General features: G+C 46.4%; 1 protein-coding gene across 1 annotated transcript in view; it reads left to right on the top strand.

Annotated features, from left to right (window-relative positions):
• BMP7 (bone morphogenetic protein 7) overlaps positions 1 to 20,971 on the top strand; it is a 78,998-nt gene that overhangs the window by 29,161 nt on the left and 28,866 nt on the right. The window contains exon 2 of the mRNA XM_089664023.1: positions 15,652 to 15,844. Within this exon, the coding sequence (XP_089520149.1) occupies positions 15,652 to 15,844 (193 nt within the window). The remainder of the gene's footprint in view (positions 1 to 15,651; positions 15,845 to 20,971) is intronic.

Genomic DNA, 20,971 nt, shown 5'->3' with positions numbered 1-20,971 from the left:
GACGTGTGTTTGGGTTACAGCTGATGTCTGGAAGCCGCGATTAGTGCTGACATTAGCCACGTCTGCCCGGCCAACCACTGAGACGCTGCTGGCCTCCTTCCAGACTGCCCTAATTGGGGGAGGGGGGGGGCGAGGACGATCGGTGAAGTTGGAACGAAAGAATTCGCAACCCAATTCCTAAAGTCTCATAGAATCGTTCACTATGTAATTTCAATCTTTATTAAATCTGCATCCAGACATGAGGGTCCTATTTCAGGCCTCTCCTCTTATGGGGTGACTACAGTCTATAGCTGAAGCCCGATTGTCCTTCTGTGTTGTCACCTTGTCAGGCCTCTCCTGTTATTGGGTGACTACAGTCTATAGCTGAAGCCCGATTGTCCTTCTGTGTTGTCACCTTGTCAGGCCTCTCCTGTTATGGGGTGACTACAGTCTATAACTGACATCCGATTGTCCTTCTGTGTTGTCACCTTGTCAGGCCTCTCCTGTTATGGGGTGACTACAGTCTATAGCTGACGCCCGATTGTCCTTCCATGTTGTCACCTTGTCAGGCATCGCCTGTTATGGGGTGACTATAGTCTATACCTGACGCCCAATTGTCGTTCTGTGTTGTCACCTTGTCAGGCCTCTCCTGTTATGGGGTGACTACAGTCTATACCTGACACCCCGATTGTCCTTCCATATTGTCACCTTGTCACACAGGCTTCCAATGGAGACTCCCAAGTGGCCATTTCTACATACAGAAGGCTGGCACCACCATGAAACCCACCCGGAAGGAAGGCCATGCTGCCAGCATTGGAGTATACGTAGACTGGAACGATGCAGGAAAAGACTAAAGAGATGTGGTGCAGACATGTATTATGGTAATAGAAGATGGCAGAGTGTGAATAGGTGGCGTATGAGAGGAGAATCCTCAGCCATAGTTCATGAATCTCTTCCTATCCAGCTTGGAAAGTTGGGTGAAATTGGGTAACTTTGGGCGCTTTTAGTCTTTTCTCAATCCTCATTATATAAAAGAGATATCCAACAGGGATGGTGGTAACCCTTCGTAATTGGCACAACAGGTGTACAGACCCGGGAAGTCAGCACAGGGATGGCGGGAACCCGTCATAATGGGCACAGCAGGTGTACAGACCCGGGAACTCAGCACAGGGATGGTGGGAACCCCTCATAATGGGCACAGCGGGTGTACAGACCCGGGAACTCAGCACAGGTATGGCGGGAACCCCTCATAATGGGCAAAGCGGGTGTACAGACCCGGGAACTCAACACAGGGATGGAGGGAACCCTTCATAATGGGCACAGCGGGTGTACAGACCCGGGAACTCAACACAGGGATGGTGGGAACCCCTCATAATGGGCACAGCGGTTGTACAGACCCGGGAACTCAACACAGGGATGGAGGGAACCCTTCATAATGGGCACAGCGACAGCCGAACGAGCACGCCATGCCATTCAGCTCCAGGCAGCTCAGCAGTGTATTGGAGTCCTGTAATAGATTGGACAGCCCGTCTGCTCTGTGACCGTTTGATGTGTGGAAATATCTCGGAGCCGTTTCTGTTTTCCTGTAATTGCCCGATAAAGCTCCCTACATGACACGTTATCTCAGGAGGGGCGGACGGGGCCTGTAACAGATTGTTCCCACTCCTGGACTCCATCTCCCTGACATAGAGCAGGAGCTGTCACACTAGACACGTCTGTTCTGGAGACAGTGAATGAGCAGAGCTGGCGCTCTCACAGACCCTCTCATTGTTACCAATTAAAAACCTTTTCCAGACTCTCTCATGGGGGATCCTGATGATGTGATGGGGGGCCTGAGTTGTTTCCTGGAAGAATTCCTAAAGAGGAACTCCGCCATAGTCAGAACTGGGTGAAGAACTCCGCCGTAGTCAGAACTGGGTGAAGAACTCCGCCGTGGTCAGAACTGGGTGAAGAACTCCGCCGTGGTCAGAACTGGGTGAAGAACTCCGCCGTAGTCAGAACTGGGTGAAGAACTCCGCCGTAGTCAGAACTGGGTAAAGAGCTCCGCCGTGGTCAGAACTGGGTGAAGAACTCCGCCGTGGTCAGAACTGGGTGAAGAACTAAGCTGTAGTCAGAACTGGGTGAAGAACTAAGCCGTAGTCAGAACTGGGTGAAGAACGGAGCCGTAGTCAGAACTGGGTGAAGAACGGAGCCGTAGTCAGAACTGGGTGAAGAACGGAGCCGTAGTCAGAACTGGGTGAAGAACGGAGCCGTGGTCAGAACTGGGTGAAGAACGGAGCCGTGGTCAGAACTGGGTGAAGAACGGAGCCGTGGTCAGAACGGGGTGAAGAACGGAGCCGTGGTCAGAACGGGGTGAAGAACGGAGCCGTGGTCAGAACTGGGTGAAGAACAGAGCCTACAAGAAGAACGGCTGTGGATGTAACATTACGTTACGTGTACATTTACGTTTGTACAGGCATGTAGGTGGGGGCTCAGACATTTGACACTTTGGATGTAACTTTGTTGTTTTTTTTTACATTTTCTTTATTTACATTTTTTTTTCATCACATAGGGGACGACCAACACATAGCGGTGTGTGTGTAAATGTGAAGTATGTTAGCAGTGACTGCATGGTATTTCAGAGGGCGGGTTTCGTGACGGTGACAACAGTGGAACTTCGCTGCGGAATGTGTGGTAAAAAACAGCAACTTGTAGTCTCCAATGGGGTTCTAGGTAACAGGGTGATAATGCAGGTGCATGTTTAAAGAGGACCTGTCACCTGTACTAGCAATATACCTCATACGTCTCCAGGGATGGCCTACCTTTTGTATCACATGGCCTGTACACTACGTGCTACAATTTTCCAACTAATATCTTATTTCCCCTTTAAATGTTTAGAGAGTACCTGTCACTTTCATGTGTGGGTATGCATTCGATTCTCTAATTATCCAACAAATACCCTACTTCCCCTTTTAAATGTTTTAAGAGGACCTGTCTCTTTTCCCAGTGGAATCCATACTTGTATGTCTCTAGTGATGTCATATCTGGGTATCACATGACCTGTACACTGTGTGTCTTAATTCGCCAACAAATACCTTACTTTCCCTTTAAAGGCTTAAAGAGGACCTGTCACCTGCAATAGTTATATACTCCTCAAATGTCTCCAGGGATGTCTTTTCTGGGTATTACATTAACTGTACACTGTGTGCCCTAATTCTTCAGCAAATGTCTTACTTCCCCTTTAAATGCTTAGAGGAACTGTCACCAGTACTGACCATTATGAAGGTGGACCCCAAACCAGTCTATGACCACTGAACTGCATAGAAATACTGACCACTAGGAAGGTGGACCTTAAGCCAGCCTACTACCACTGAACAACATGGGTATAATGACCACTACAACGGTGGACCCTAAGCCAGTCTACGACCACTGAACTGCATGGAAATACTGACCACTACGAAGGTGGACCTTAAGCCAGCCTACGACCACTAAACTGCATGGAAATACTGACCACTATGAAGGTGGACCCTCAACCAGCCTACGACCACTGAACGGCATGGGAATATTTACCACTACAACGGTGGACCCTAAACCAGCCTACGACCATTGAACTGCATGGAAATACTGTCCACTACGAAGGTGGATCCCTAAGCCAGCCTACAACCACTGAACTGAGTGGAAATACTGACCACTACGAAGGTGGACCCTAAGCCAGTTTATGACCACTGAACTGCATGGAAATACTGACCACTACGAAGGTGGATCCCTAAGCCAGCCTACGACCATTGAACTGCATAGGAATACTGAGCACTACAAAGGTGGACCCTAAGCCAGCCTATGACCACTGACCTATATGGGAATACTGGCCACTAGGAAGGTAGATCCTAAATCAACCTAGTACCATCGAATTGCATGGGATTACTGACCACTATGAAGGTGGACCTTAAACCAGCCTAGCACCATTGAACTGCAAGGAAAGAATGAACACCAGGAAGGTTGATTATAAACTAGATTAAGACCACCATACTTCAAGGGAAATCTGATTATTATGAAGGCTGACCATAAACCAGCCTAGGACCACTGAACTGCAAGGGAAATCTTACTATGAAGATGACCACACACAGACAGGTGATGGAGGACCGCTGAACTACGAAGATGACCACACACAGGTGATGGAGGACCGCTGAACTACGAAGATGACCATACACAGACAGGTGATGGAGGACCGCTGAACTACGAAGATGACCATACACAGACAGGTGATGGAGGACTGCTGAACCACGAAGATGACCACACAGACAGGTTATGGAGGACTTTCCATGAAAGACTAATACTGTTATTTTGTGATGGAAGTAGGTGACTTCTACCATTTTATATCAATCAGTTGTTTCTGATTTACACTTAGAACGGTAACAGATATTTTTCAGATTGTAGTGGCCTGGTACTCTTGTTAGCTATCAACAATGCGCATCAGATCTTCTAAGGTTGCAGTCTAGCTTTTGCCAAATTTAGGCTCGGTCTGGGCACCTTCCACTCAAAGAAGTTATTGTACTGCACTCAAACCAAGCTTAGGTAAACCATGCCATGCAGATACAGTATCTGCCGTAAAATGACAGATGAACAAGGAATCTACCTGTCTCCAACCACCACCTGCTGTAATTGTTGCTTGGCGTTGATAGCAGCACGTCTTAGCTTCTTCTCTGCGTTCTACACTCTTCTTTGTGTTGATGGATCAAGGCCCTGTTTAAGGGCACTCTTCCAAAGAAATAGAACGTTTCCCTGTGTGATAAAATACACCTCCCTTTTGGAGCTAAAGAAGGCCTGAGAACCTAATTTTGAAACTTTTGTCTCTCACACCAGAAGTGATTATGATGACTCCAGGGCTACGGAGCTAAACTTTCCAGGATACAACTGAATGTATTGTAAAGAATGTATGCAAAGCAGGGTAAAATTGAGTATCTGAACAATGAAGAACTAAAGGTATATTAATATTCAAATCCATATAATGAAATATGAAGCCCCTCAAGCCCACCTTGAAACCAACAATACATAAAACCTTCTAGCGAGCCTACAACTCATTGTGATCCTGCTGAAAAACGAGCCTACAACTCATTGTGATCCTGCTGAAAAACATATTTTAGTATCATACCAAGTATTTCAGACCACCCATGGTCATTCTTTGTGGCTTTCCTGTTGCTATAGGGGTCTTTAAAGCCCAACGCCAATCTTTTCAGTTTTGTGTGGAACGATTTAAGGTATCAAATTTCTCTGATGCCCCCCTCACTTCTTGTTCTTTTTGAGATCTGGACAAGAAATAAGGAGGTCTCAATGGGTGATGTTTTGAAGAACTCCAGTCCAGGCTTATTTATTCTCCTGTTGGGCAACAACATCTTATGCCATGTCACAGCATTGAGAATGTAGAGACGTCAAACAGATCTCCTTCCTTCCTGTGACAGTCACATGCCATTGATCTCTGCTTATTTCAGAGGCCAAGTAGAGTGGTTGGGAATGGAGATGACGGGCGAGCAGTTGACTTTTGCAAAAAAGTCACAATTTGCATATCGATACAGCCACTCTTTACTGTATGGGGTCTTCATATCTTGGGGAAAGGTGTTGTGTATCGATTGATGGAATTATGAAGGTACCACTGTTTGGGGAATGGACAGGTTCAGCTGCCTTTCTTTCATGGTCATCCTCCAACGTCAGACATTTAGTTTGGCTTCTTTTCTAAAGTAAAAGTTCCATACTTTTCAAGGCCCTCCTCCGCAATACAAAGGTTAAGCAACCCAGCTGCCTCGGCCACCTTTACCCCCTGCGTGTGGGCCCGCGGTGAAAATCCCCTCTTGGTCTGAGCCAGTGGGTTAAACTAAAAGCCTGCAAGATTTGTCCCTAATGGCTTTATTGTTTTGGAACCCGAAAGACTTCTAATCTGCTCCTCGTGCAAACGTGTTTAACGTGTGTTAATGTATTTTTCCGAGCAGACCCTCACGGCACAATGCTGCTTCTCATTAATTGACATCAGTAGCACAGTACAGGATTTCAAAGGCTTGGCCAAGCCCAAGTCGTGTTTTTCATTTCCCCCGACTTTCCTGTCTTGGGAATGCCAATTTTAATTTGTTCCCATGGAGGGCCGCAGCCTGCCAAGCCGGGATTTTATGTAGAAATGACCGCCTTTTTAGCTGCGGAATGTTCTCCTGAGCGCCGCTATCTGCTCGTGATTAAACTGAATCTTCTTCTTGGCTGACGGAGAGGTCTCCTGGGTGGTGAGCTAGGATTCTCTCAGGTTGAAGCACCAGAGATTGGGTTTTGGTTGTTTTTAAAGGGAACCTGTTTCTGGAGGCGTAGATAAGGGTTGCACCTCTTTATTATGGTTCATGAGCTTCAGTGCATTTAAAGCATTTGTCACATGACCTTTTCAGTGCTAGTAGCACCACGTTAGTATTTTATCACCATAACAGTGTAGACTTCGAGGTTGATTTACTAAAACTGGAGAGTGCAGAACCTGATGCCGCTGTGTCAGTAGCCAATTGGCTTCTAACTTCAGCTTGTTCAAGTAACCCAGAAGCTGGTTGGTTTCTATGCAGAGATGCACCAGATTTTGCACTCTCTGGTTTTAGTAAATCAACCCCTTGGTGTATAAACCTGTGGGTTAGTGTTGGATTGGGTTTAAAAAGATTCTATCACTTTGCCAATTCAAGGCAAAGTGGCAGGTACTCATGATAAATTCCCAGTCAACTGATATTCTCCTTTGTCTGGCTCCTCTGCTACTCAGTTTGCAAGCAGGAGCCTGAGACATAGCCAGTATTTCAGAGTATGGGGAAACGTGTGAGCTCCTCCAGGAACCGTAGCTAGAACCTTCATGGCTCAGATGCAAGAAACCATAAAGAGCCCCCTGTGGTCGCAACTGCAATCTTTGCAACCCTGTAAGTTGAGGAGAGGAGGAACCTGGAAGCACTGCAGGGGATGAGGGTGGCCAGGGGAGTACACAGGGGCCCAATCACAGCAGAAGGTGGATTGGCGTGTAGAAAAACCAATTCACGCCATTTTCCTTCTGCAGCTGCTGAAAGGCTGCAGGAGGAAAATGGAGAAGATCTGTTCCTCTCTATGCTGCCCCCACCGCCCCTCGTATCAAGGTGTACAGGGGGCTGCACAGGTCCCCTGGAGCATGGGGCCGGGTTGCAATTGCTACCCCTGCGACCTCTGTACATACGTGAGTGCCTCCTCCCCCTTTTTCCAAGGGTGCAGTGCTCAGGCACTGTATTTAGGGGAGGAGAAGCAGAGATCCACTCTACAAAAACTGTAGCTGCTGACTTTTAAAAAAACAGCCACTCACCTGTCCCTCGGTCCCGTGGTGTGTCCCCCGCAGCCTGTTTCACTGACCATCCTGTATTCCAGGAGGCCGGCATCTTTAGTTTGGGCACCCAGCTGTGATAGCTTGCGGCTTCACAGCCGGGTACCCACTGTGCCAGGGGCGGACTGACAACTCATGGGGCCCCCCGGGCAATAGGGGATCATGGGGCCCCTGTGTCCTTGCCCAAACTCAAAAAAGCCTATGAAAAAGGTACCAGGGGCATCTCATGGGGCCCCCTACTGACCCCGGGCCCTCGGGCAGTGCCCTAGTTTCTAAATGGTCAGTCCGCCCCGGGTCCAGATGCGCTTAATCACAGGTGTCAACACAGTTCAATACAAGAGGCTTAGGAGAGCCCTGATCCTGGGAGCTGACAGACAATCTAAGAGGGAGGGGCTAGTGGTACAAAAGGTAATAACTGTTGGGGGGATGGACTGGTTGGAGGAATATTATTATTATTATACAGGATTTATGGCGCCAACAGTTTGCTCAGCACTTTACAATATAACGGGAGACAATGCCGTTATATTGTGCCCGAGTTTCCAAATGGTCAGTCCGTCCCTGCACTGAGCATGCGCAAGTAGCGCTGTGCTTCATAAATGGTCCTGTAGTCTTCTGGGACCTGTCACGTGTCCCAAAAGACTACAGGGAGGGAGGACACCTTTTGCTTCTGATCGCCTAGGCCAGGGGTAGGCAACCTGCGGCTCTCCAGCTGTTGCAGGACTACAAGTTCCATCATGCGTCTGCAAGTCATAGCTGTAACTGTCAGTTTTGTAATCTTTGCAATGCCTCATGGGAAATGTAGTTCCACAACAGCTAGAGAGCCGCAGGTTGCCTACCCCTGGCCTAGGCGATTGGACAGGAAGTAGGAGCGGGTACCTATCGAATTGGGTACCCGCCCCCCAAAGGTGCCAATCCTTAATGGGGAACGGGGGAACAGTCCTTAAAGCGGAACCTCCCCAATTGGGTGGAGCTCCGCTTTAACCCTGTGTAAGCTCTGACAATGAATAGCATGGAGCTTACACAGGCAACAGCACAAGCAAATGCAAAAATACAGAAATTAATAAAAATATCTTACTAGGGGAATTATTCACGCAGGCGTTAAGTTACCGAAAGGTCCAATTTATCGATCCAATGTGTGGAAATTGAGGACGTTGTGGCTATATAATTACGCAAAACTGTTTATTGCTTGATTGTGCAACTCTTTCTTTCAAAATTATTTTAATTGTGACCGCAAAGAGTGTAAGGAGCCCGGCGTTTGTGTCCCTGTAATTAGCAGTGGGTACGCCAGGGCTCTGGTATGTGGACCTAGAGGAACCTGCTGTAGAGACGTGTTACGTAACGCAGGTCTTGCGCTGCCAAGGTCAGGAGTGTAAAGAAGGCGTGTCACATGTACTCGTCCCGACACGCAGCGCGAATATGGCAGTCGGAGTGCGGCAACACGCTCCGGCAAATCTGTATTTAGACCGGAATGTTATTCGAAAGAATTTATTATGAAAACATTTTTTTTGTTTTTCCAAACGCCTCTTCTGTACAAAGTAAATATTATGGATGTCAGAGGTATGTTTAGTTGACAGCAAAGAAAACGGTGGCTACAGATCTATGTAGAGTAAACTTTATGTTCATGTAGAACACAACAGCTACGTTTTATCTGATGTATCATCACCAGAGCCGCTGCACCACTGCACTCTCAGTGAATGGATAGGCTGCACTCTCAGTGAATGGATAGGCTGCACTCTCAGTGAATGGATAGGCTGCACTCTCAGTGAATGGATAGGCTGCACTCTCAGTGAATGGATAGGCTGCATTCTCAGTGATGTCACCGCTCTCTAGTGAATGGATAGGCGGCATTCTCAGTGATGTCACCGCTCTCTAGTGAATGGATAGGCTGCACTCTCAGTGATTTCACCGCTCTCTAGTGAATGGATAGGCTGCATTCTCCGTGATGTCACCGCTCTCTAGTGAATGGATAGGCTGCATTCTCAGTGATGTCATCGCTCTCTAGTGAATGGATAGGCTACATTCTCGGTGATGTCACCGCTCTCTAGTGAATGGATAGGCTGCATTCTCGGTGATGTCACCATTTCTAGTGAGTGGATTGGCTGCATTCTCAGTGATGTCATCGCTCTCTAGTGAATGGATAGGCTGCATTCTCAGTGATGTCACCGCTCTCTAGTGAATTAATATGCTGCTTTCTCAGGGATGTCACCGCTCCCTAGTAAATGGATAGGCTGCACTCTCAGTGATGTCAACTCTCTCTAGTGAATGGATAGGCTGCTTTCTCAGTGATGTCACCGCTCTCTAGTGATTGGATAGGCTGCACTCTCAGGGATGTCATCGCTCTCTAGTCAATGGATAGGCTGCACAATGTCAGGGCAGGGCTGTGGAACGGACAGGTAGGCCTAGTGGCAGGGTAACGCACTGGCTGACGACAACCACCACCAACAGACCGAAGTCCCTCAGGGCGCGGAGTCTAAGTCCCAGGCTGCCCTTCACCAGGGCCCCTGATGGTGGGGATGGACTTGACGCAGCCAGGAACCAGGTCGCGGCCCCCGAGACACCCCGGCTGCGGTAATGGCCGCCGCCAATGGCGTGTAGCTGGTGAGAATGACAATAGCGTAGTCAGACAAGCTGGGTCAACAACAACGGGACAAAACAGTACAGAACAGTAGACAGAGAATCACAGGTCACGGGCCGGGTTCAGCAACGGAAGGTCAGATCAAAGGGAAACACAGAGAATGGTCTTAGTCACAAGCCGAGTCAGAATACCAGAAGAGTCACGAGCGTATACACAGAGCTGTAGCAAGACAAAGACACAAGTGCAAAGAGCATGTGCAGATCCCAGGCTTATATGTACTCAGCCACACCCCTCTGGGGGATGGACCTCAGAGACCTGAAGGCATAAAAGATTCCCATCATGCTCAGCAGAAATCCAAGATGGATGCCAGCACATGGAGTAACATAACCTCTGGGAAAAGGTAGGACCTTGACACACTCTCAGTGATGTCACCGCTCTCTAGTCAATGGATAGGCTGCACTCTCAGTGATGTCACCGCTCTCTAGTCAATGGATAGGCTGCACTCTCAGTGATGTCACCACTCTCTAGTCAATGGATAGGCTGCACTCTCAGTGATGTCACCGCTCTCTAGTCAATGGATAGGCTGCACTCTCAGTGATGTCACCACTCTCTAGTCAATGGATAGGCTGCACTCTCAGTGATGTCATCGCTCTCTGCAGGATGATGAGCTAATCGTTAATGAAAAATGTTAGTAGCTTCCATATTGGAAGCAACGATGAAGATTTGTATTTCTCACATGTCCACAGGGGATCATTCAATATCTCTGGGTTTTTTTTCAAAACCTCTAAATCTGTACACAACTAAGCAGATCTTCTCTGTGATGTAATTGATCGGGTAATAGAATGCTTACCTTCCTGGTCCTGACCCCCCTCCCCAGCTGTGGTCATCCTGGGACCTGCACCAAACCACTGTCCAAATGTGCCGGCCTCACCTACATCTCTGGGGTTTCTGTCCCCCCCCCCCCCAAGGAAAGGCAGATATTGGCTACAGATGGAGATTGCAGCAGAAGGTCATCTGTAATAAAGGTCTTCTTTTCAATACAGGCCACAAAGAGGCAGCAGAACAAACATCAGAACCCATTGCCAATGCTTTAAACCTCTTGACCGCATTCTGTTCGTCCGTGGGCTCGAACGCGCTCATCTGTAGCCAGGCATTTCTGATTTCTGTGTTGTAGATACGAATCTTGGGGGATTATGTCAAACAGAAGAAACCTTTTATACAAGGCTTGCACCTGCCCCTTAATGTGTAATGATTTCAGGATGGTGGAATCCAGACCCCGGGAAGGATTAGAACTTCTCATTTTGATTTCATTTACGTTCGAGCTGCTCAAAACCAGCTGTGGCCCTCTTTCTGAAATGAAAAAAAAAAGATTAACTTTTTTTTTTTTTTTTTCCTTTTTCACAGACCTGAATATTGAAGTTTTGTACTATCGGAGATGTCTCGTTACTTACTAGCTGTAATGGGTAGCGATTAATCTCGGGGAAAAAAAAAAAAAAGGAAAAGGTTTCTAACCGCTACCTCCCCCCCACACACATACGGCTTGAGGGGCTTAATTGAATCCATCCTGTGTTTTCTCTACGTTTACAAAGATTTCATTGTTTGCTTAAGAAACACACATGTGCTGAGGTTTAAGTGTTTAATTTACATTGAAAGCTCCTCGATTACAGAAGTTTTCTTTTGACATCTGGCCATTATGGGGGACTTGAGTCATGGCATGTATGCTACATGGGACAGGCGGAGGGGGTTAATAGAGCCACTTGAAAGGAGATTGCGTAATTAACCCGTTCCACTGAAAGTTACCCTGGCCATTAGCAAGCCTTGTTGAAAGGGCAGCCCCACTTGGATCTGTCATAGTTTTATGATGGACGTTTCCTCAGGGAAATTAGGGGGATGTTTGCTGTCTTATGAAAATGCTAGTTATATGGCAGAGGGACAAGGGTGCTTAGCAGGAAAGTCAGAAGTCCTTAGTTTCATACTTATTAGTCAGCGACTTAAAATATTAAAGGTCAGGCAACTAGCATTTTCAGAAAAAGAAATTAGAATTGGCAGCCTTCAGGTTTCCTTGAAATAGTCTTTAATGTGTCCACTATTTCAGTGGTCTCCAAACTGGAGCCAGGGGGCTAGATGTGGTCCTTTTGCTGGCATGTGTTTGGCCCTCGGGGCACTATTCCTTCAAATGAATCGGCTACCATTCCTCATGCTAACACCATGATGGGGCGCTTCTACCAACTGACACCAATGATGGGACACCATTCCTCCCACTGATACAAAAATGGCGCACTATTCCCCCAAAAACCACCAATAATGGGACACCAATTATCTCACTAACACCATGATGGGGCACTATTCCTCCCACTGATATCAACAATAGGGTGCTTCTACCAACTGACACCAATAATGGGCTACCATTCCTCCCACTGATACAAAAATGGGACACTATTCCCCCCAGTACCACCAATAATGGGACACCATTCATCTCACTAACACCATGATGGGGCACTATTCCTCCCACTGATACAAAAATGGGGCACTATTCCCCCAAATACCACCAATAATGGGACACCATTCATCTCACTAACACCATGATGGGACACAATTCCTCCCACTGATACAAAAATGGGGCACTATTCCCCCAAATACCACCAATAATGGGACACCATTCCTCTCACTAACACCATGATGGGGCACTATTCCTCCCACTGATATCAACAATGGGGTGCTTCTACCAACTGACACCATTAATGGGCTACCATTCCTCCCACTAACACCATTGATGGAGCACTATTCCTCCCACTGATGCCAATGATGGGGCACCTTTCCTCCAACTGACATCAATAACGGGACGCCATTCCTACCACTGACACCTATGATGGGGCACCATTCCTTCCACCGACACCATCAATGGGACACTATACCTTCCACTTATACCAATCATTGGGCACAATTCCTCTCATTAAAATCAATGACTGGGCATGGTTTACTCCCATTGCCCACAGTCTGCCCCCCTAAAGCCGGAAGGACAGTAAACTGTCCCTTTGCTTAGAATGTTTGGTAGCCCCTGCTCTGTTTGAAAGCAAGTACATATTATGAGCAAATATTGTAACATTCTTATCTTTGATGCGGAACTTTCCTTTCTTATAATATCACTGTTATGGTGCCTCCTGGCAGGTGATGCACTCTTACCCAGGGCTCAGGGTTTAGGTAACATTTGGTCCTTACCATAGCACCCCTCAAGGGTTGATGGGCCAGAGATCGTAGTAGTTTTCTTTCCTGTAAACTGGCACAATGTCATGTCTTTGAGGATTGCCCCACCAAGGGAAGGCTGGAACAGGAAGGCTTCAATGTGGAAACTGTTCACAAGGGATGAGAGCAGAAGAGTTGTCAGATCTGAATACAAGTCTAGGCAGTCGGCAAACGAGTGTAGTCAGGTCCAGGCAGAGGTCTTGGCAGGTGGCAGGCAAGAGAGTATCCAGGTCAGTCCAGGTTGGCAACAAATAAGCATCTGGCCGGTTAGTGTTCTAGCACTTTAGGTGACAGGTAGCTACCAATAAGACACAGCACTGACCACTTCAAAAGCTGGAGCTTAAACCTCCTTCTTGTAAGAAGGACATGTTCAACATAATTTCTGGGAACTCGGGAAAATCTGGAGGTAATGGATTTCCTAGGAATTCTGGAAATCCCAGAAGACCTAGCAGAGATCCTGTGAGCACTAGAAGTCTTAAGAATCTTGAAAATCCTGGAAGATCTGGTAGGTAACCTGTGAGTAATGGACTCAGGTCCTAAGAATCCTGAAAATCTTGGAAGACCCTGCAGGGTTCTGGTGAATACTGGAGGTCCTGGGAATCCTGAAAATCTTCGAAGACCCTGCAGGGATCTGGTGAATACTGGAGGTCCTGGGAATCCTGAAAATCTTGGAAGACCCTGCAGGGATCTGGTGAATACTGGAGGTCCTGGGAATCCTGAAAATATTGGAAGACCCTGCAGGGATCTGGTGAATACTGAAGGTCCTAGGAATCCTGAAAATCTTGGAAGACCCCACAGGAATCCTGTGGAGGTCCTGGGAAACCCAAATTTTGGAAGATCCAGCAGGAATCCTTTAAATACTGGCGGTCATAGGAATCCTGAAAATCCCAGAAGACCCGGCAGGGTTCCAGTGATTACTGGAGGTCCTAGGAATCCTGAAAATATGGGAAGACTTAGCAGAAATCCTGAAAATTCTTGGAAAACCCCACAGGGATCCTGTGAGTACTGGAGGTCCTAGGAATCCAGAAAATTCTGGAAGACCTTGCAGGTTTCCTGTGAGCACTTTAGGACCTGGGAATCTTGAAAATCCTGGAAGACCCAGCAGGGGTCCTGTGAGTACTGGAGGTTCTCGGAGTCCTGGAAATTCTTGGAAGACCTTGCAGGGTTTCCGTGAGCACTTTAGGACCTGGGAATCTTGAAAATGCTGAAAGACCCGGCAGGGGTCCTGTGAGTACTGGAGGTTCTAGGAGTCCTGGAAATCCAGGAAGACCACGCAAGGATTCTTTGAGTACTGGAAGTCCTGAAAATCCTGGATCCTGTGAATATTGTAACAACCACACTAGATTAGGTATACAAATTTGCAAAGTCCTTTTAGTACCTCTTTCTATGAAGGATAGTACAGTCAGAATCCTTGAAGACCAACTGCTGAGATAAAATCAATACAGAACACCTGGAGAGTGCCCTGAGCTGTGCCATAATGGGCCCATAGATGCTAATGGGTTGACTGGTGTGCAGCTTGATTAGGCACCTGAATTTGTCAACGGGGTATTAAACAAGCGTGGTCTTCACTACGTCTGGCCTATGTAAACTCATATTTTTCTTCTAAAAGCTTTGGTAAGTGGTGTCTGCGGTTACTTCATAGGCATGACATAGAAAGCAGGCCTCAGATAGGTGCCCATTCCCACCTGTCTGCACCTATGTTACATTGTATGTTCATTTGTAAGTACATTTATTTGAAATGGGATGCCGAAACAACAGAGCAAACCGAAAAACATGGCCGCAGTATCTTTTGTGGAGCAGCTTGCCACTTGCAAAAAAAAAAGACCCTTGCATCCAAAATGGAAAAACGTTTTGCCTATAGTTATACCTTAGCCCTTCCAGGCTAAAGGTCGGTAGCCTGCGGGACCAGCTTCCAGTCATATGAGCACTGTGGTCACATGATCGCCGATCCTTCCCGCCACCCGTGTGGTCCAAACTGGTTAAAGGATGCAGGGGCAGACAGGAAGGAATTAAAGTGTATCTTCAACTGATATAAATTTCTTTTATTTTTAGATACATTGTAAAAGAGTAGCTGTCTGTGCCTCATTGGGATCATTTACCCTCGGTTCCTGTCCTAGAGACGCATGAGGAAATGAATGGAAATCTCTCCAAAGTGACAAGAAGTCCCAACATAGACAGGTGTCACCATTTGAAAGATGCCCTCTGACTTCCTGTTCTGGTGACAACTGTAGCATCGAATAATCGATAATAGTCACCAGGACAGAGAGGATAAATGTTCCCTAGGATGGACACAGACGGCAATAAAAGCATGACCCACACTCCACTCAAACATGCAGTTGTGTTGCTGTCTAAGTATCAACAAATTGTGAAATTTTTGGTCAGGAAAAAAAACCAGCTGATTGTCAGATTGTAGTTTGCGTGTATGTTTGGGCACGTTCGTCTATTTACCACATCTATTTTCTGTAAGCTTGCTGGTTGACATCGGAAGTAATATGAGTCCAATCTCATGTGTTTGCTCTTTCAGTGGAACACGACAAGGAATTCTTTCACCAAAGACGCCACCATCGAGAGTTCCGGTTTGACCTGGCCAAAATTCCCGAAGGAGAGGCAGTAACGGCAGCCGAATTCAGGATATATAAAGACTATATTCAAGAGAGATTCGACAATGAGACCTTCCAGATTAGCATCTACCAGGTCCTGCAGGAACATCAGGGAAAGTGAGTAATGGGGAGGTCCAACGATCTTGTGTGCAGGCAGCTTGGGGGCTCGTCCGGGATTTGTGCTGGTGGTACGTTCCCCTTTACCTTCCTATCAACCACTCAGCTTCTTCTTTTCCTGTTAGCAGGGTAGAAATGATCAGACTCGTACATGAAACCTTTTATCACGTACCTGGTGATGGAGGCCAATGGAGAGAGGGCTTCCCTTGCGGCTAAGTTCCGGACTCCCCTGAGAGTGGGGCAGCGGGAGTCAGGCCCAAAGTTGCACAGGTCACCTGTAGGAGTGCTGGTTGGTGGTCCACTCAGAAGCACAGCTGGTGCACGGAGATAGGTCTGCAGACAGGAGGCGCCTGTGCATGGTATGTAAGCCCTTTCGGGATTTAGGTGTTTACTGGGTAGCCGGTTCAAGCCAAGGTCAGGTACAGGTGGGAATCAGAACAAACGTAGTCAGATGGGATAGCCGAGGTCATACACAGAGGAGAGAGAGAGTATCCGTAAGCCGAGGTCAGATCAGGGGTAAATCAGAGTAGACCGGTCCATGAGCAAGCCGAGTCAGTAACAGGAAATCACAGGTCAGAATCACAGGAAACAGGAACCAGGAACAGGGCACGGGGAGCTAGAGATCATCCAGCAACTAGAGGAAGTGATGAACCTCCTTATAAAGGCCGTCTGGCACCAAACTGAGGCTGATGTGTACTTCTGCGGCCATGCAGAGTACTGGCAGAAATGCCAGATCTTCCAGAACTTCTGCCGTGGACAGGACCCTGACACCTTTCCTAGAGGCTACTCCCAACTTAGTGGAGGCAAAAGTATTTTTTTAGTTTTAGATTGGGGAGGGACTAGAACCCATCGGGTATTATTGCTGTCTGTGTCACCCTCCCAATTTAGCACATGAGTAAAAAAGAATAAAAAGAGGGCGCACCCCCCTCGTGGATTACCATGAATCAAAGAAATTTATTGTGATAAAAACAAATGGATACTCGCAAACCAATAGGTCATAAAAACAGAGAGAGAGAGAGAGCCACAATGGACGGTCCCAAGTAGTGGAAAGTGCTAACGCGTTTCGGGAGTTGAACTCACTTCCTCAGAGCTAAGTTATTGCATGAGTGAACGTGAAAGAAAATCCCAAATTTTGGGTTGACAGGAATAAAATTGAAATCTTCAAATGGGGACAGCCAGGGATTCCCTCACTTCGGAGGGATTTCCTCTCACTTCCTGTTTTGGCTATGAGACAGGAAATGAGAGGAAAACTTCTCAATGGGAAAACATCTGACCCTCCCTTACTTTATCCAAAATGGCTCAAAGGTTTGTCTTTAGTTCTGCTTCAAGTAGATTAGAAAACCGTTCATGACTGCTGCTTCTTTTCCTGGGAATCTCTGCATGCAGTTCCCTTCTTCTTTCATTGCCCTAAACAAGAACATCGATCCAGATCTGTAGATATGTGTGTATAGTTTTGCACACATTTTTCCTAATTATGGTTAGACTTTAAAACAAAAAACAAAAAAAAACCATGACATTTTTTTTTCAAGATAACTCTAGCAAAAGGAAGGGAGCTGCAAAGCAAGTTGTATTTGTAAAATCAGTAATGCTGATATAAAATTTAGGGAAATTTAGAGATTCCTGGGAAGTTGCATCATTTGTGCTGTCCATAAGCTATCCATAGTGCTTTGGGAATCCTTTGCCTTGTCATAAATGTTTATTTGTAAAATTTGTAAAATCAGTAATGCTGATATAAAATTTAGTGAAATTTAGAGATTCCTGGGAATCTCTGCATGCAGTTCCCTTCTTCTTTCATTGCCCTAAACAAGATCGCCCATTCAGATATGTAGATATGTGTGTATAGTTTTTCAAACATTTTCCTAATTATGGTTAGACTTAAAAAAAAAAAAACATGAAAATTTTTTCTAGTGATAACTCAAAAGGAAGGGAGCTGTAAAGCAAGTTTCATCAGTTGTGCTGTCCATAAGCTATCCATAGTGCTTTGAGAATCCTTTGCCTTGTCATAAATGTCATAAAATTTAGGGAAATTTAGAGATTCCTGGGACTCTCTGCATGCAGTTCCCTTCTTCTTGCATTCCCCTAACCTCTTGCCGACCGTGCATAGCCGAATGACGGCTTCACCGCGGCCGGCCAGTTCTGAGTGGACGTCATATGACGTCCTCCCAGAACGCGCTCTGGGGCGCACACCCGGCGATCTCCGTGATCGCTGTGTCCTACGGACACAGCTGATCACGTGATGTGGTGAAAGGCCGATCCCACCGGCCTTTTACCACGTGATCAGCGGTGTCCAATGACACGCTGATCACAGGGAAATGCAAGTGCCGGTTCTCGGCTGCACTTTCCTCACGCTGTCAGATCGTGAGGAAAGTACTGCCGAGAACCGGCAGTTGTCAGAGCGGGGATCGGCACCGATCATCAGGGCACTGATGATCAGTGCCCTGATGATCGGTGCCCAGCAGTGACACCCGCAAGTTCCGCCCAGCAGTGCGCCCACTAGCCCCGCCCACCTGTGCCCAGCAGTGCCCCCACCTGTGCCCAGCAGTGCCCCCACCTGTGCCCAGCAGTGCACCCACCTGTGCCACTCTGCAGTGCCACCTACCTGTGCCCAGAAGTGCCACCTACATGTGCCCACCAGTGCCACCCACCTGTGCCCACCCACCCGTGCCCACCAGTGCCACCCACCTGTGCCCACCTGTGCCCACCCACCAGTGCTGCCCACCAGTGCAGCCCAGCAGTGCTGCCAGTCAGTGCCACCAGTCAGTGCCCAGGGGTTGTGCCAGTCAGTGCCGCCAGTCAGTGCCCAGAAGTGATGCCAGTCAGTGCCGTCTATCAGTACCCATCATCAGTGTCACCTATCAGTGCCGCCTATCAGTGCTGCATATCAGTGCCGCCTATCCGTGACCCCTAATTAGTGCTGTCTATCAGTGCCGCCTATCCGTGCCACCTCATTAGTACTGCCTATCAGTGCCCTTTAGTGCTGCCTATCAGTGCCCATCAGTGCCGCCTCATCAACGCAAATCAGTGAAGGAGAAAAAATACCTGTTTGAAAAATTTTATAAAAGAAACAAATAAACTTTTTTTTTTTTTTCAAATTTTTTGCACTTTTTTTAATTTATAGCGCAAAAAGTAAAGTGCCCAGTGGCGATTAAATACCACCAAAAGAAAGCTCTATTTGTGAGAAAAAAATGATCAAAATTTCATATGGGTACAATGTTGCATGACCACGCAATTGTCAATCAAAGTGCGGCAGCGCTGAAAGCTGAAAATTGGCCTGGTAAGGAAGGGGGTATAAGTGCCTGGTAGGCAAGTGGCTAAAGAACGCCCATTCAGATATGTAGAGTTTTGTGTATAGTTTTGCACACGTTTTCCTAATTATGGTTAGACTTTAAAAACAAACAAAAAAAAAACATGAAAAAACATTTTTTTTTCGTGATAACTCTAGCAAAAGGAAGGGAACTGCAAAGCAAGTTGTATTTGTATTTGTAAAATCAGTAATGCTGATATAAAATTTAGGGAAATTTAGAGATTCCTGGGAAGTTGCATCAGTTGTGCTGTCCATAAGCTATCCATAGTGCTTTGGGAATCCTTTGCCTTGTCATAAATGTTTATTTGTAAAATTTGTAAAATCAGTAATGCTGATATAAAATTTAGGGAAATTTAGAGATTCCTGGGAATCTCTGCATGCAGTTCCCTTCTTTTTTCATTGCCCTAAAGAACGCCCATTCAGATATGTAAATGTGTATGTATATTTTTGCACACATTTTCTTTATTATAGTTCGACTTTAAAAAAAACAAAACATAAATAGTTTTTTTTAGTTATAACTCTAGCAAAAGGAAGGGAACTGCAAAGCAAGTTTCATCAGTTGTGCTGTCCATAAGCTATCCATAGTGCTTTGGGAATCCTTTACCTTGTCATAAATGTTTATTTGTAAAATCAGTAATGCTGATATAAAATTTAGGTAAATTTAGGGATTCCTGGGAATCTCTGCATGCAGTTCCCTTCTTTTTTCATTGCCCTAAAGAACGCCCATTCAGATATGTAAATGTTTATGTATATTTTTGCACACATTTTCTTTATTATAGTTCGACTTTAAAAAAAACAAAACATAAATAGTTTTTTTTAGTTATAACTCTAGCAAAAGGAAGGGAACTGCAAAGCAAGTTTTCATCAGTTGTGCTGTCCATAAGCTATCCATAGTGCTTTGGGAATCCTTTACCTTGTCATAAATGTTTATTTGTAAAATCAGTAATGCTGATATAAAATTTAGGTAAATTTAGGGATTCCTGGGAATCTCTGCATGCAGTTCCCTTCTTTGCCTTGTCGTAAATGTTTATTTGTAAAATAAAAATTGTATATAGAGAGTAATGCTGATGTAAAATTTAGGGAAACAGTGGAAAGCAGATGTCAAACCAATCAGTAAAAACTACTTGTATAAGCTTTAACTTTTTAAATTGATAGTCTTTTTATAATGAAAAAAAAAAAGGAGGGGTTATATTTGCGCTGTACAACAATATTGAGTAGAAAGGTCACCCACCTCCTCTTCTGTCACTGTCTGCTCCCCCTTCCCTCTGTAACAAGCTGGCTGCTGAGGAGGTTCCCATGCATGCAGGCTCTCGAGCCAAGCTGTGTGCGTGACCATAGTCGCACACAGTGCCAGCAAGCCACACCCCCACTGCCTCCTTACAGGGATTTGATTGACAGCACCAGTCAGTCAATGGGTGATGCTGCAGCTCTCAGGAATTCAGAGCCATTGTCGATCGCTCCCTTACACAGAGCTGCAGGATAGGTATTCTTCCACTTATTTATTTATTTCAGGTACTTATATAGCGCCGTCAATTTACACAGCACTTTACATATATATTGTACATTCACATCAGTCCCTAACCCTCAAGGGGCGTACAATCTAAGGTCCCTAACCCTCAAGGGGTGTACAATCTAAGGTCCCTAACCCTCAAGGGGCGTACAATCTAAGGTCCCTAACCCTCAAGGGGCGTACAATCTAAGGTCCCGAACCCTCAAGGGGCGTACAATCTAAGGTCCCTAACCCTCAAGGGGCGTACAATCTAAGGTCCCTAACCCTCAAGGGGCGTACAATCTAAGGTCCCTACCCCTCAAGGGGCGTACAA

This window comes from Staurois parvus, unplaced genomic scaffold, assembly GCF_062004578.1.
Source record: "Staurois parvus isolate SC_StPar_1 unplaced genomic scaffold, SC_StPar_1.0 ptg001812l, whole genome shotgun sequence".
Taxonomy (NCBI): domain Eukaryota; kingdom Metazoa; phylum Chordata; class Amphibia; order Anura; family Ranidae; genus Staurois; species Staurois parvus.
The sequence above is the reverse complement of the archived record's forward strand: the minus strand, read 5'-3'. Positions and strand labels throughout refer to the sequence as shown.